The sequence below is a fragment of the Eutrema salsugineum genome, unplaced genomic scaffold (assembly GCF_000478725.1).
Source record: "Eutrema salsugineum unplaced genomic scaffold, Eutsalg1_0 scaffold_6, whole genome shotgun sequence".
Lineage (NCBI taxonomy): Eukaryota > Viridiplantae > Streptophyta > Magnoliopsida > Brassicales > Brassicaceae > Eutrema > Eutrema salsugineum.
Genome location: NW_006256547.1, coordinates 6,791,613 through 6,805,320, shown reverse-complemented (window position 1 = coordinate 6,805,320; position 13,708 = coordinate 6,791,613). Strand labels below are relative to the sequence as shown.

Below are 13,708 nucleotides of genomic sequence, written 5' to 3'. Positions count from 1 at the left end.
CGTATCATAATATGATTAACATTAAACATGTGTCAGAATTTGCTCACTTATAATTCTACCAAATGTAGATTTGTAGTAATAAAAGAAATAATAATTGAATTAAAGTGATGTATATCTAGTATTCAAACATTTTTTAATACATGGGAGAAAATATAGATAAATCTCTTATCATTTTTCTAAAACTATAAAGAGTTTTGCAGATTTATATCTATAATAATGGATGTTGTGTTTTTTTTTTTTGAAACAGATCTTATATAAAAGAATTTCTCTAAAATTAACATTTCACACGTTATTGTATTTTTCCACAGGCACTTGCACTTCACAGTGCCCACGTCATTGCCATATCACCAAAAAGTCACTCTGATTTAAGCTTCGTAGTAGAGAAAAGCTAGTACGGACAGAGACAATATACGACAAACGCAAGCTGTCCACATCCTAGTCCCTTAAAACTCCCAAAGTAGTAGTACCAATACTAATGTCATTCACATACTGAAATAATGACTTGAAAATCTCAAGACTTATAACTTGTGAATTTTATTTTATAAGTTATAATCTTATTTATTGAGAAGAAAGCTTTTCTTCCTAAAGCCTTATTGCAAGAAAAAACAAACCTTAGAGAGCTTCTTTACATTTTCCTCAATGGCTTTTTCTAAATCATATTACAATCTCTTGACCATTACAATTCTCCTTCTCTCCTCCACATCAACCTCTCTTGCCGGTAACGCTGAAAACGCAGACGTAAGCGAATGCAAAGCTGAATCAGGAGATTCATCATGCCGTAACAACATAGAATCACAAAAGCTTAAACTAATAGCAATCCCATCGATCTTAGTAGCGAGCATGATCGGTGTTTGCTTACCGTTGTTTACTCGTTCCATTCCTGCTTTAGGACCCGATCGAGATACGTTTCCAATCGTTAAGGGTTTATCTTCAGGTGTTATTTTGGCTACCGGTTATATGCACGTTTTTCCAGACGCTGTCGAGAATCTTACATCTAAATGTTTGCCCGAAAGTCCGTGGAGGGAGTTTCCGTTTACATTTTTTATCGCGATGGTTTCCGCTTTGGTTACTTTGATGGTTGACTCGTTTTTAATGAGTGCGCATAAGAAGAGAGCTAGTAAGCGTGAGGTAAAAGTTAAACCCCTAGAAAATGGATCTAACTCGTTGGAGATCCAACATGAGATCAAAACCCTAGAAAATGGATCTGTTGTTGTGGAGAAACAAGATGAGGTCACAAGTCAACTTCGTAGGAATAAAGTCATTGCTCAGGTACATATACACTTTCTTAATCACATTTTTATTTGGAAGTCGAAGCTAGAATCGATTTCAACTAAACCCACTAAGTACTTCAGTAATATATTTCATGTACGGATATTTTACAATATGAAAATTAGTTTGGACTTTGACATATATCGAATTTTCAGAGCATCAATACAAAAAATGTTAAATGCAATCTCATGAATCTTTTTAAAATGATCAATTTCGTGTAGATGTTGGAACTAGGTATTGTTGTACACTCGGTGGTGATCGGTCTCGCAATGGGGGCTTCGAATAACCAATGTACCATACGATCACTTATCGCGGCACTTTGTTTCCATCAGCTCTTTGAAGGGATGGGACTTGGTGGTTCCATTCTACAAGTAAAGTAGTCGTTGTCAAATCCATCGCTATATTTGATAATCAAACAATATATCTAACGTATTAATTTTTTTTTATAGGCGGAATATGGAAGACAAACGAGATTGATAATGGCATTCTTTTTCTCGGTCACAACACCGTTTGGGATTGCTTTAGGGATGGGAATACAAAAAATATATGACGAGACAAGCCCGACGGCGTTGATCGTGGTCGGGGTTTTGAATGCTTGTTCCGCCGGTTTATTGAACTACATGGCGCTTGTTGATCTCTTGGCTCATGAATTCTTCGGAGAGAAATTGCAAGCAAACATGAAACTTCAGTCATTTGCTTATGTTGCTGTCCTTATAGGTCTTGGAGGAATGTCTTTGATGGCTAAATGGGCATAGAACTCTTAAGTTAGTCGACTCATCCTTAATTCCAGCGATCAATTAAGTTATTCGACTCATATTGTCCATGTGATGGTTTTGACCATGAGAAGAATACATGGATATGAAAGAATTAGGATGAATGACGTGGAGTAAAATTTTAATTTTTTTTTTCCTGGTGATTGGAAGGGAAATATGTTTCTCATGAGTTTCTAGTTTTAATTTAATTTAGCTTATTTTGATATATCTGATATTTTAGATACTCTGAATATCACTTTTCTGCTAACAAATATCAAAATTATATTCTACATGTTTTTGGTCCATGACAAACAATTTTTTTGTGTGTGTCTATAACATTATGGACAATGTGATGATTGCTCAAGAGATGCAATTTAGTAGAAATTTAATGAAGATGGGCAAAATCATATATAATTGTCAAAAACTGATATTTCTAAAGCTTATGACAGATTGGAGTGATATTTTGGAAGAGATCCAATGAATAAAATGAAATTTGATGACCGCTGGATTGGCTGGATCATGAATTGCATAAAAATATGTCTTCCTTTTCTACAATTGTATTGAGTCATTGGGGGTATATGTGCACATACTATATATCTTATTATATAAAGCTGAATTTTTCAATGCAATACATATATAAGATTTTTATAACTCATTCAATTATGATATTTATCATATTTAATGAAAATTTTAACATGTGTTAGTATAATAATTTAAACTTACATTCTTAATTATTTATGTCAAAAATTAAAAAAAAAATTCTTAATGGAAATTATCAAATAGAAAAAATAAAATAAATAGAAAAAACTATCATATAAAAAAATTATAATTTTCGAACCATAACATTTATATAGAATGATTATTTATTTTATTTCTGAATAATATGAATCAATTTTTAATTTCTAAATTACAAATTATAAACATAGATTATAAATAATTTAATGGAATTTTAGTTTAAAATTTAATTATATGGATTTAAATTACGCAGATAATCAATTTTAAAATATGAAGATTTTTTTTTCATGTATTATACGATGCCTAATCTAGTTATATATATATATATACAGAATACTATATCTAATTTATTTTATGATTACTTACTTAATTTCCATTTTTAAGTTATCTTCTTCTTTTTTTAATATTCATCTTTTGCATTCAATTTAGTACAACTTATCAACTAAAGTACCTTGTACAGCAGAAAAGTAGAGTCTTTGTTTATAAACTAAAGCAAAACCCTGTTTATATCTAATCTGTTTGTGGAGGTGTGAAAAATAAGAAAATGAATTCCGACAAGTATTCTTTAATATTCATCGTTTCCATTCAATCTAGTACAACTTTCCAAATAAAGTACCTTGTACAGAAAAAAGTAGAGTTTTTATAAATTGAACCAAAATATTGTTTATGAAAAGTAATGTAATCTGTTTGTGGTTGGGTGAAAAAAATGAAAATGAAATTCAAAAGTAATGCATTATTCTAATATTCACTTTCTTTATCCCAGACTCGCAGTTTCGTGGTCTCATCATAAGTCTCATTTTCTTTTGAAAAGATATTTAATTAGTTAACAAAAAAAACTAGAACCATAATATCATTTTTTTAAAAGTTTATTATTCACGCGGAGTAATTTGATGCCTATAATAAGCTAAACATCTTTAGTAAGAAGGAAGTGTGTTTCTTCCTCCTCCTCCATTCGCTTGCCTTTCTAAAAACATTCACTTTTGTTATACATATTCATATTCTGCAAGGCCGAGTATGGACTTCAATTTGGGCGGGACTCCTGGGATATGGCAGTTTCCTACAAACCTCCAACATTGCTGTATCTACAGAGTCCCACACTGTCTGCGTCGAGTGAACCCAGAGGCATACACGCCTCAGTTAGTTCTCATTGGACCTCTTCACGATACTTTAAAATCTCAAGCTTTTCAGGGTCGTGCCAATATCACAAAGTCAACGGGCTACTTAAACATGGAGAAGCATAAGAGAAGTTACCTACAACAATTCACGCAAAGACCCCAAGTGGGAGATGCCACCATTCAAGGATTCGTGGTCACGATCGGGTTAGAAGAAGCGCGGATCAGAGCAAGCTACTCAGAATCAACGGCCTTGATTGAACATGAAGCCTTCGTGAATATGATCCTGCACGACTCTGTTTTCATACTAGAGTTCCTTTTGAGGGCTTGTGCTCTCAATAGACGAGAGAGGATAAGTGATCCTCTCATGGACGAGGCTTGTCTTGAAACCACAATCAAGAGAGACCTCATGTTGCTCGAGAACCAGCTACCTTACTTCATCCTCGAGAGGCTCTTTGGAACAATCGTCCCGATACTCCCAGGCAACCTGACACTCAGGACATTAATCTTCACTTACTTTGGATTCCCAGTTGTGTTCGGAAACAACTTCCAGTTTCTCCATTTCACTGATTTGTTCAGGCAGATCCGCGTGAATACACTTTCTCCAGGTCATCTCCAAGGGCAATTCAATACCATACAGCACATGTATAACGCAGACAAGCTCGATAGTGGGGGAGTGAGATTGCAGGCCGTGGGAGAAGAAAGGTCGTCCTCGCTGGAGGTGAACTTTGTGAATGGTTGTTTGCAGATACCATGTTTCTTCGTTGATGGCATTACAGAGTTAACACTTAGAAACATAATGGCGCTAGAACAATGTCATTACCCTTTCAATGCCTATGTCTGTAACCACATCATCTTCCTCGACTATCTCATCCACACCAGGAAAGACGTTGACTTGCTTGTCCAGCAAGGTACGTAACCCTTTCATCTTTACAAATAGGTCTGTTGGAAATTACTTTGAAAAATATATTCTGAATAAGAATAGTTAATAGTGCATGGTGAACAGGATAAGGTAAATTATGGAATGACTGATTGTAGAGAAGGAAAAAAATATATAGAACTAGAATGGTAGTATGTTAGAGCATTTGCATTGGTGATTGATCCTCTCTTATCAATATAATATTATGGCCGGTCTAAAGTCAAATGACGCATACCTTAAAAGTGATAGCCCTTAATTGGAATAAAAACAATTTTTTTACACCATATTTTGTAAATATATAATAAAAAACGATGCCTTTAATAGGATAAACAATTTTTTTTCCTAAATCAATTTTTTTTTCTGTCAAAAATTGATTTTTTTAAGCCTAAAATCGTTTTTTAAATCTAATCGATTTTTTTTTAAAAATTGTTGAGTTATAATCAAGCCCAATAATAGATCCATATTTTTTTAAAGAATAAAGAGTGAATAGTGATTTTTATTTATAATGTAACTTTTTCTTCTCATTTCTTTGACTTGGTTGATGTGGGACAAATAACAATATACACTTTAAAAAAAAAATTATAGGTTTTTTTACTACCTCAAAAAATATTGATTTTTGAACTACTTTAAAGCTCTTGTTTCATGGGTTTGACCGACTTTATTAGTATATAGGTTAATTTGAGAAGTTTATTTTAATTTTTGTCTCCATAATGAGAGAACTTTATTTTTTTTTTATATATAAACTAAAGATTATAATATAGATTCAGTAGTAATTTCAAAATTAAAACATTGAGGCATTTTTTTGTAAAAATGTTTTTTGATGAATAAGTTTTATATTCTTCAAAAAAATAAAATAATTATAATTATAATACCATTTTTTATATAAGTTAATATTTTTAGTGTAATATAATTTAAATACTGAAATAAAAGAAAGAAAGAAAGAGAGAAAGAGTGATTACACCTTATTTATTTACCAGAATTTTTACATCTAGTTGTGTATTAATTCGTAATGGTTTTTTGTTATTGTTAGGGATAATAAGGAATAGAGTAGGGAGCCATGATCTGGTGGGTGATATTTTGAAACAGCTCTGTTCTGGAGTCAACGAGTTTGACTCTTACTATTCTGAAATCGCACAACAAGTCACCAATTATTACCGTAACCGGGAAACGATGAACCGGAATATGGATCTTGAACTGGGAGAGTGTCCTGGGATGTGGCTTCGTCCTAGACATCGCGACCATTGCTGTATCTACAGAGTCCCAGATGCTCTGCGTCGATCTAAGCCAGAAGCATACACGCCGCAGCTAGTCATCATTGGACCTCTTCACCATTCTTTAAAGTCTCAAGCTTTCAAGGCTCGTGGAGATATCACAGACGTAAAGTCACTGGGCTACTTAAACATGCAGGTGCATAAGAGGACATACCAAGCGGCATTAATGCAAAGGGTTCAAGCCGTGGCAAACAATAATAATAATATCATTGATGACTTGAGAGAAATGATCCAAGGACAAGAAATAAGGATCAGAGAAAGTTACTCAGAATCGACGGCTTGGATTAAATCTCAAGATTTCGTTGAGATGATCATGGAAGACTCTGTTTTCATACTAGAGTATGTTGTGAAGATTTTCGAAAGAACACCGGCACAGAGAGAGGAAAGGACAGGGGATCCTCTCATGGACGAGGAACATCTTCAAGGCACGATCAGGAGAGATCTCATGTTGCTCGAGAACCAGCTTCCTTACTTCATCCTCCACCGACTCTTCCTTTTAATTTCCCCAAGATTCCGCAACCCAATCCCAACGAACCCAACATTCCGGCAACTAATCACCAGATACTTTGGAGTCCGTCCAATCGATGGGGAAATCGCTCTTCTTCATTTCACTGATTTTCTCAGGTTTGTCAGCGCCAGAACAGTTCCTCCTGCTCCTCCTGCTCTTGTAATGGCCCAGCCTCACAGACAAAACCCACCAAGACGTCGCTGTCTCGGTAATTTGTTCATTAGACCACCTCCTGTGCCGCCTCCTCGTGTAGGATATATGTATACCGCAGAAAAGCTAGCTAGCGCGGGAGTGGAGCTGAGAGCCGTGGGTGCAGAGCCCTCGCTGGTGGTGAACTTTACCGATGGACGTTTGGAGATACCAAGTTTCTCCTTTCAGCGCAATACAGAGGCGAAACTTAGAAACATAATGGCCCTTGAGCAATGCCATTACCCTCGCCAAGCCCATCTCTGTAACCACATGGTCTTCCTGGATTACCTCATTGACACTGAAAAAGACATCGACTTGCTTGTCGAGAAAGGTAACCCCTTCCTTTCAATCTTTACAGATAGATCATCTCTCTCTCTCTCTCTCTCTCTCTCTCTCTCTCTTGATTCGTAATGGTTTTTGTTTGTTTTATTGTGAATAGGGATCATAATGGGAAAGGCTGGGGATGGTCGTGTGTTGGCTGATATTGTGAACAAGCTCTGTTCGGGAGTCAACGTTTCTGAGTCTCGCTATTCTACTATCGCAGAAGACGTCAACAGGCTCTGCGATAATAACAACAGGAATACGTTTTCATGGAGATCGCTCAAGAAATTGTACACCAACAAGTGGCAATCGATAGCCACCTTAGTGGCTGGATTGCACTCCATGAGGTTCTAAACCCTGATGATCAGCATCAGAGCTAAATATAAACGGTTAGTATTTCTATTTATTTTCTACTTGTTTAATGTTTGTGTAATATACTATATATCACCGGTAAAAAATAAAAGTATTTTGGATCCGCCACTGGAGGTTGTAATGTAGTGTAAAACTCTTTTTCACCTAAACCCGCAGCTCTCGAGCAGAGGATTACACGTGCAGCAAGAAGACCAAATCCAAACTATTTCCGGTCAAGTATTTCCGTTACTGTTTTTTTTTTTATTTATGTTTTTTGTTTTCACATTGTCGTTTTATAAAGCAAGACTGTGATGAGTCTTCTAATAAGTGTGCTTCACTTTTCCCAATTCCCTGTTTTGTAGGAATCTATGATTCCATGCATGTATGCTTCCATGTTTTTTGTAAAAGAATTTGCTTCCATGTTGTATGATTGTATCTCCTATTTAATAATTTCAAAAAAAAAAAAAACAATAACCAGATCCCTAAATATAATCTATCTTCTATGATCTCCAAAATTATTGTCAAGTTGGAAATTTTTTACTCTGAGAATTGATTGTATGTATAAACTATTATTATCCCATTATAAATCACATTTGAATTCGCATATATAAGCTTCTTCATCATCTTCTTCTCATCAGATGCAGTCGTCTTTACTCGAACTCTGGCCTGGTGATATCACTCACATGTGCTCACATTTGAATTCGCATATATAAAGTAGCCATATATAACTATTTTTGCCAATCTTCAGGATATTATATCAAACAACACACGATCATCTAATGGAACTATAAATCACATTTAAATATCCATTGCTAATAGCCTAATACTAATACACCTTTTGGAATAACACACTAAAACGCCACTAGATCCAGACACTTTTTTTTTTTTTGAATGAATGTTAAAATTATTCCAAACCAAAAAAAAAATCGTTTCTACATGATTCATGCGAGCATATAAATAAGTACATCATTTAAATCCAAAAATCTGGTTATCTTCTTCGTGAATCAATTTGGCTGTCTCGATCCAGACACATTTGATTTTTGATTGAAAGTTACTGAGGATTTTTTCGTCTATAAGTTACATCTGTGTAAATTTTTGTTTACATTTGATTAGTGGACAAGTCAAATATTGCCGTCGAACAAGAGTATGACTATGAATATCATGTGTATATTTTAAGGACTTTAAAATCATTAGAGCGCTCTGCCTAGTCTTCTTAAAGTTGTACCTATTTCCGGCTCGAATTCGGTTTGGATTTCAATTTATAGTTCTAAATCAATTTCAAATTTAGCACCCAAAAAAAAATCAATTCCACATCTTATGTGATTTTGAAAAAAAATACTATTATTTTCAGTTCCACCCAAGCCAAATAATATTCAAGGCAACTCTATAAGTCTCAAGATATTGAAAAGCGCCCGTTTAGAAACAAATCAACATTCGAAGACTCTGAATATAAACGTATCTTATACCAGACATTAATATTATTTTTAATGTTGGTCAACAATATATTTGTAAACCAAAATGTCTATAAATCATAAGTTTTTGTACCCTCTTGAGCTATCACCAAAAACAAATGGCGTCTAAAGTTATTTCTCTCCTATTCATCTCACTGTTTCTTACATGTAAGTCTCTCTCATCTCTCGAATCATTGATTCACAAACTAAATTTAATAAATCAATTTTGATTTTGAATCATTATCGAAAATCAATGTCACGATATTATAGGTATGAGATCAGTGAGCATACCTAAAGCCGAAGCGCAGATAAAGTATCATAGCTGCTCGACTGTAGATGACTGCCAAGATGTTCATTGTTTGATCGCATCGGTCAAATGTGTAGACTCGCAGTGTCAGTGTCCGCCGGTTTCACCACGCTCAATTAGAAAGAGCCTCAACCTAAAACCAACAGAGACGCCATTACCGTGCAAGACAGCAAGTGATTGTGAAGATAAGCTCACTTGCGTTTTTGGGAAATTTGTATGTGAAAATTCACAATGTCATTGCGTAGTTGGTTAGAGAATTTTAAAAATTGAAAAGTTTCATGATTGATTCTTTGTGTGATGACTTCAGAAAACAATAAAAACAGATTTAATTCTATAGCGAATACACTTAGTTTTGATTGAATACTGGAGTAGGCCTAGCGTATATGCACAGTTAAAAATTTAAAATTTTATAATCTATGAAAAAGAAATCAAAAACCAAAAAGGTAAAAAATAAAACAATATTATAAATAATTAAATGTGTCGAAATCTTATCGATCTAATTGATAAGTTTGAGACATCAAATTTTATAAAATAAAATGTGCAGAACAAATTTGAATAACAAGGTTTGGAAATATTATACACAATATTTTTTATAAAAAAAAATTAAAAAAAGAACCGCTGTCAAAGTTAGACACTAATTGATGTTTATGTGAAGTATTCCCACTGGTCAAACTAGATCTTAAATTTTTTTCAAACATGAAGAGCAAACGTTTCATTTTTTCTTAAAAAAAATAGTAATACTAGTTGATGTTTATTTGAAGTATTCCCACTGTTCAAAGTCGATCTTAAATTTTCTTCAAACATGAATAGCAAACGTTTCATATTATTTTTTGTTAAGTAATGCCACACGAGAAATTGATAATATTCAAGGAAAGGGATCTTTGACCAGCCTGTTGGAATAAGTTTGAAAGAAACTTGAAGTGCAAGTTTCCTAATCCTAATCAAAGTGTGTTTTCTAGAAGGTTAGGATTAGAAAATGAAATTTTTATCTAAAAAGTAAAATTGTTTCTCTATTGGAATTAGGAATTATCTAATCCATTATCTATATAAAGAGTTACAGAGTTGTTGCAAACACTTATGAGTTGAGAGAGAGAGATTTGAGAGCCTTTAGTTTTTGAGTGATTTTTCTAAAGGTTAATAAAAGAGAGTTATTCTTTTACAAATCTGTGTTCTTAAACTTCTGTGAATTCTATAATTTGTATCAGAGCTAAATCGATCTCTATGGTTATGGTAATTTCCTTGTTAGATTAGAAGATATCTAATTCTAATAGGAAAAGGAAAGTGGCTAAGCAAAGTTGTGCAAACTACTATATATATGTAAGTCATTAATGATGTTGCATCTAAGAGTATTCAGATGCATCAGTTTGGCAAAGACAGAGGCTCAACACTTGAAAAAGCTGGATGATAGATCACGAGTACTTGTTCATTTAGGAACGGATCCAGGATCAAAGGCGTATTGGTTAGTTGATCCTAGAACCAAGAAAATAGTTGTGAGTAGGGATGTGATCTTTGATGAAAGCAAAGACTGAAAGTGGGGTGAGAAGGAAATTAGTAACAACACTGGAATTTCTGTAATCTGTTTTGGAGAACACAATTATAATAACTCAAGGGGAGATGACCATGATCTCGAAGAAGAAACAGAAGAGAAGGAGGAAGATAGTTCCGAAGAAGAGGTCACTGAGCATGAAATACAAGTTCCCAAAACCAAGACAGAGATGATACATCAAGGAGAAGAAGCTGAACAAGGACTAAGGAGATCAACAAGGCCAAGAGTAAGACCGAGTTATCTCGATGACTTTGTCACTTTCGCCAGGATTGATAGTGAACACCTATTGCTAGCTATAAACAAAGAGCCATGGGATTGCAATGACCAAAAGGCTGATATCTTAGCCAAGGCACTAGGAAGAAACAAGTTCAAGGAGATGAGAGATCTCATTGGAGTTCTAGGTGTGTCACAAAAGGATTTCAAGCTTAAGGGGGAGAATGTTGGAATAAGCTTGAAAGAAACTTGAAGTGCAATTTTCCTAATCCTAATCAAAGTGTGTTTTCTAGAAGGTTAGGATTAGAAAAAGAAATTTAGGAGTTATCTAAAAAGGAAAATTGTTTCTCTATTGGAATTAGGAGTTAGCTAATCCATTATCTATATAAGGAGTTAGCTAATCTTAGCGTGGTGGACCCATAACCTTTATTGGGTTTGAAAAGCCCATGTTCAACTCTCCAATTAGTATGATATTGTCCGCTCTGGGCCCAACTGGTAAAGCCCGTACGGATTTGGTTTTGGGCTCCTTCCCAAAATGCCTCATACTAATTGGAGTTGGACATTAATTATATACTAGACATTCTTAGTCTAATCTTCCGATGTGAGACTTTGGATTGATTTTCAACAATCTCCCCCTCAAGCCAAAGACCCTATAACTCTTGATCTTCAACCTACAGCGATACTTAGTATCATCTTGTACATCTTAATAGCAAAGTATCTTGAGGGTTTCTCTCCTACACCGAACATTCAGTCCAATCTCACTTCTTCAGGTCCACTTTTCCTTGACCAGACCTAGGCTTTGATACCATTTATTGGGCTTGAAAAGCCCATGTTCAACTCCCCAATTAGTATGATATTGTCCGCTCTGGGCCCAACTGGTAAAGTCCGCACGGATTTGGTTTTGAGCTCCTTCCCAAAATGCATCATACTAATTGGAGTTGGACATTAATTATATACTAGACATTCTTAATCTAATCTTCCGATGTGGGACTTTGGATTGATTTCCAACACAGCCCATTATTAGTTGATGTACTTTCAGATTAATTTACCAGTATGATATGATCTTGTTTGGTATTCTTTTTTTTTTTTAAATTTCAAAATGAAAGAGATTAAGGAAAGAAATCTTTTAGATGAATGGCATAGAAGGTAAGCGAAATTCCATCAAATGCAATGTGAAAACAATGGAAACAATGAACAATGAGAAAACAATGGATTAATTCTTCAAAGACCACAATAAATGTTCAAACAGTCAAACAAAATTCAAAAGTAAGCCATTTTCTCCTTCTAATCTTAAATACAATGGCATCAAGAGCAACATCCATTCTCCTCCTCTCTTTTACGCTATCTTGTGAGTTTTTTTTCGTCTTTATAGCTCTGTTTACGTAAATCTGAAAACTACACTAACTACAAAACATGTTTACATATGGTTAATCCTATCACTGATAAACGTGTAGGTGCAGCCATGTTGCTTGTAGCGAATGTATCAAATGCAGAGAGACCTCTCAATTTGCCACCATTATGCGGATCGAAAAATGATTGCGAATTCATATGGTGTCCTCATGGAAGAGGAGGACAAGGAGAGTGTATAGGGTGGAGGTGTGACGGAACAGAAGACTGTAGGAAGATTGTTCGTTGCGATGGAACACCAGGGCCTTACTGTATGGAAGGAACATGCACTTGTTAAAGGAGAACGTATGGTTTTAATGGAATAAGATAGTTTTTGGGTAATCCTGTTTTCTGGACATTTAGTGCATGTATAAAAACAATAACATCAAAACTCTCGTTGCAAGAGAGGTTTCAATTTTATGAACACTTGAGTTTATGGTCACGTCGGTACAACATGTTTACTACTATATATGCTAGTCAGGATGCTAGTACAATTTGTTTAAGGTTTTATATTTTGAGAAATTTTCATTTTTGTGGGAAAAAGCTTATATATTTTAATATTTTCTAACTACGATCTTTTTCTGATAACCCACTTGTGGTGATGCACTAACCTTATAATTTGTGTTTGACCAATGCAAAAATAATCAAAATTTAAGTATCAGCAATATTGTTTTATTAACATATAAATATTTACTAATATTTTTATAATTTATTAAGTAAATACTCTCTCTATTTCACAAAGAATGTCATTCTGACTCATTCACATAGATTTAATTTTTTTTATAAAATGTACAAATACCCCTAATTAATACTAATAATTTAAATTTAAAGCTTATAATTTTTAAATGATATATAAAACTAGAATTAAGTGTAAAAAGTTTCATTGGAAATGTAGAATGACATTTTTTGTAACAAAAAAAATCTAAAATGACATTTTTCATGAAACAGATGGAGAGGGAATACATTTTTGTGTCAACAAAATAAAACCTTATCAGGTATACATGGTATAATATCAAATCAAATTTGTATTTTCAAAATTTATGAATGGATTATGGATATAACAAATATGGTTAAAAATCAACCCAACAAAATAAAAAATCATCCTGTTTTTGACTAAATCAACAATAAGGAGATCCGATCTTCGCAGATGGGGTGATGTATGTGCTTTTCCCCGGTCCTGAATCCTGACTTAATCAAGCACACGTCTTCAAGGATTGCTCTGTTTTTTATTTATTATCCTTTTCATAAAGTGCTCTGTTTTCCAGCTTTCATTAAGAACTGCTTTCCCAAAAAGTTGTAATTTTTTTTTGTAGATTAATAAGTATTACATTTCTATTTTGTTTAGATTATAACTATTACATTTCATCAAAAACTAAAC

General features: G+C 34.0%; 2 protein-coding genes across 2 annotated transcripts; both read left to right on the top strand.

The window, feature by feature from the left end:
* The first annotated feature begins 639 nt into the window (after window positions 1–639).
* Window positions 640–2,024, top strand: LOC18012540 (zinc transporter 7). The gene is made up of 3 exons (XM_006395596.1): window positions 640–1,269; window positions 1,491–1,640; window positions 1,719–2,024. The coding sequence occupies exons 1-3, from the start codon at window positions 640–642 to the stop codon at window positions 2,022–2,024; spliced, it is 1,086 nt and encodes a 361-aa protein (XP_006395658.1).
* Window positions 2,025–3,770: 1,746 nt separating this feature from the next.
* Window positions 3,771–11,197, top strand: LOC18011502. Its single transcript, XM_006395594.2, has 4 exons — window positions 3,771–4,779; window positions 5,818–7,086; window positions 7,195–7,423; window positions 10,795–11,197. Exons 1-4 carry the CDS (start codon window positions 3,771–3,773, stop codon window positions 11,195–11,197), a joined length of 2,910 nt encoding a protein of 969 aa, XP_006395656.2.
* Window positions 11,198–13,708: the final 2,511 nt, after the last annotated feature.

Bases quoted from the DNA above. Each gene is read 5' to 3' on its own strand.
- LOC18012540 (XM_006395596.1), top strand. From the start codon at position 640: ATGGCTTTTTCTAAATCATATTACAATCTCTTGACCATTACAATTCTC. The intron at 1,270-1,490 runs GTACATATACAC...AATTTCGTGTAG, and splicing joins GGAATAAAGTCATTGCTCAG to ATGTTGGAACTAGGTATTGT. The intron at 1,641-1,718 runs GTAAAGTAGTCG...TTTTTTTTATAG, and splicing joins TTGGTGGTTCCATTCTACAA to GCGGAATATGGAAGACAAAC.
- LOC18011502 (XM_006395594.2), top strand. From the start codon at position 3,771: ATGGACTTCAATTTGGGCGGGACTCCTGGGATATGGCAGTTTCCTACA. The intron at 4,780-5,817 runs GTACGTAACCCT...TGTTATTGTTAG, and splicing joins TGACTTGCTTGTCCAGCAAG to GGATAATAAGGAATAGAGTA. The intron at 7,087-7,194 runs GTAACCCCTTCC...TATTGTGAATAG, and splicing joins CGACTTGCTTGTCGAGAAAG to GGATCATAATGGGAAAGGCT.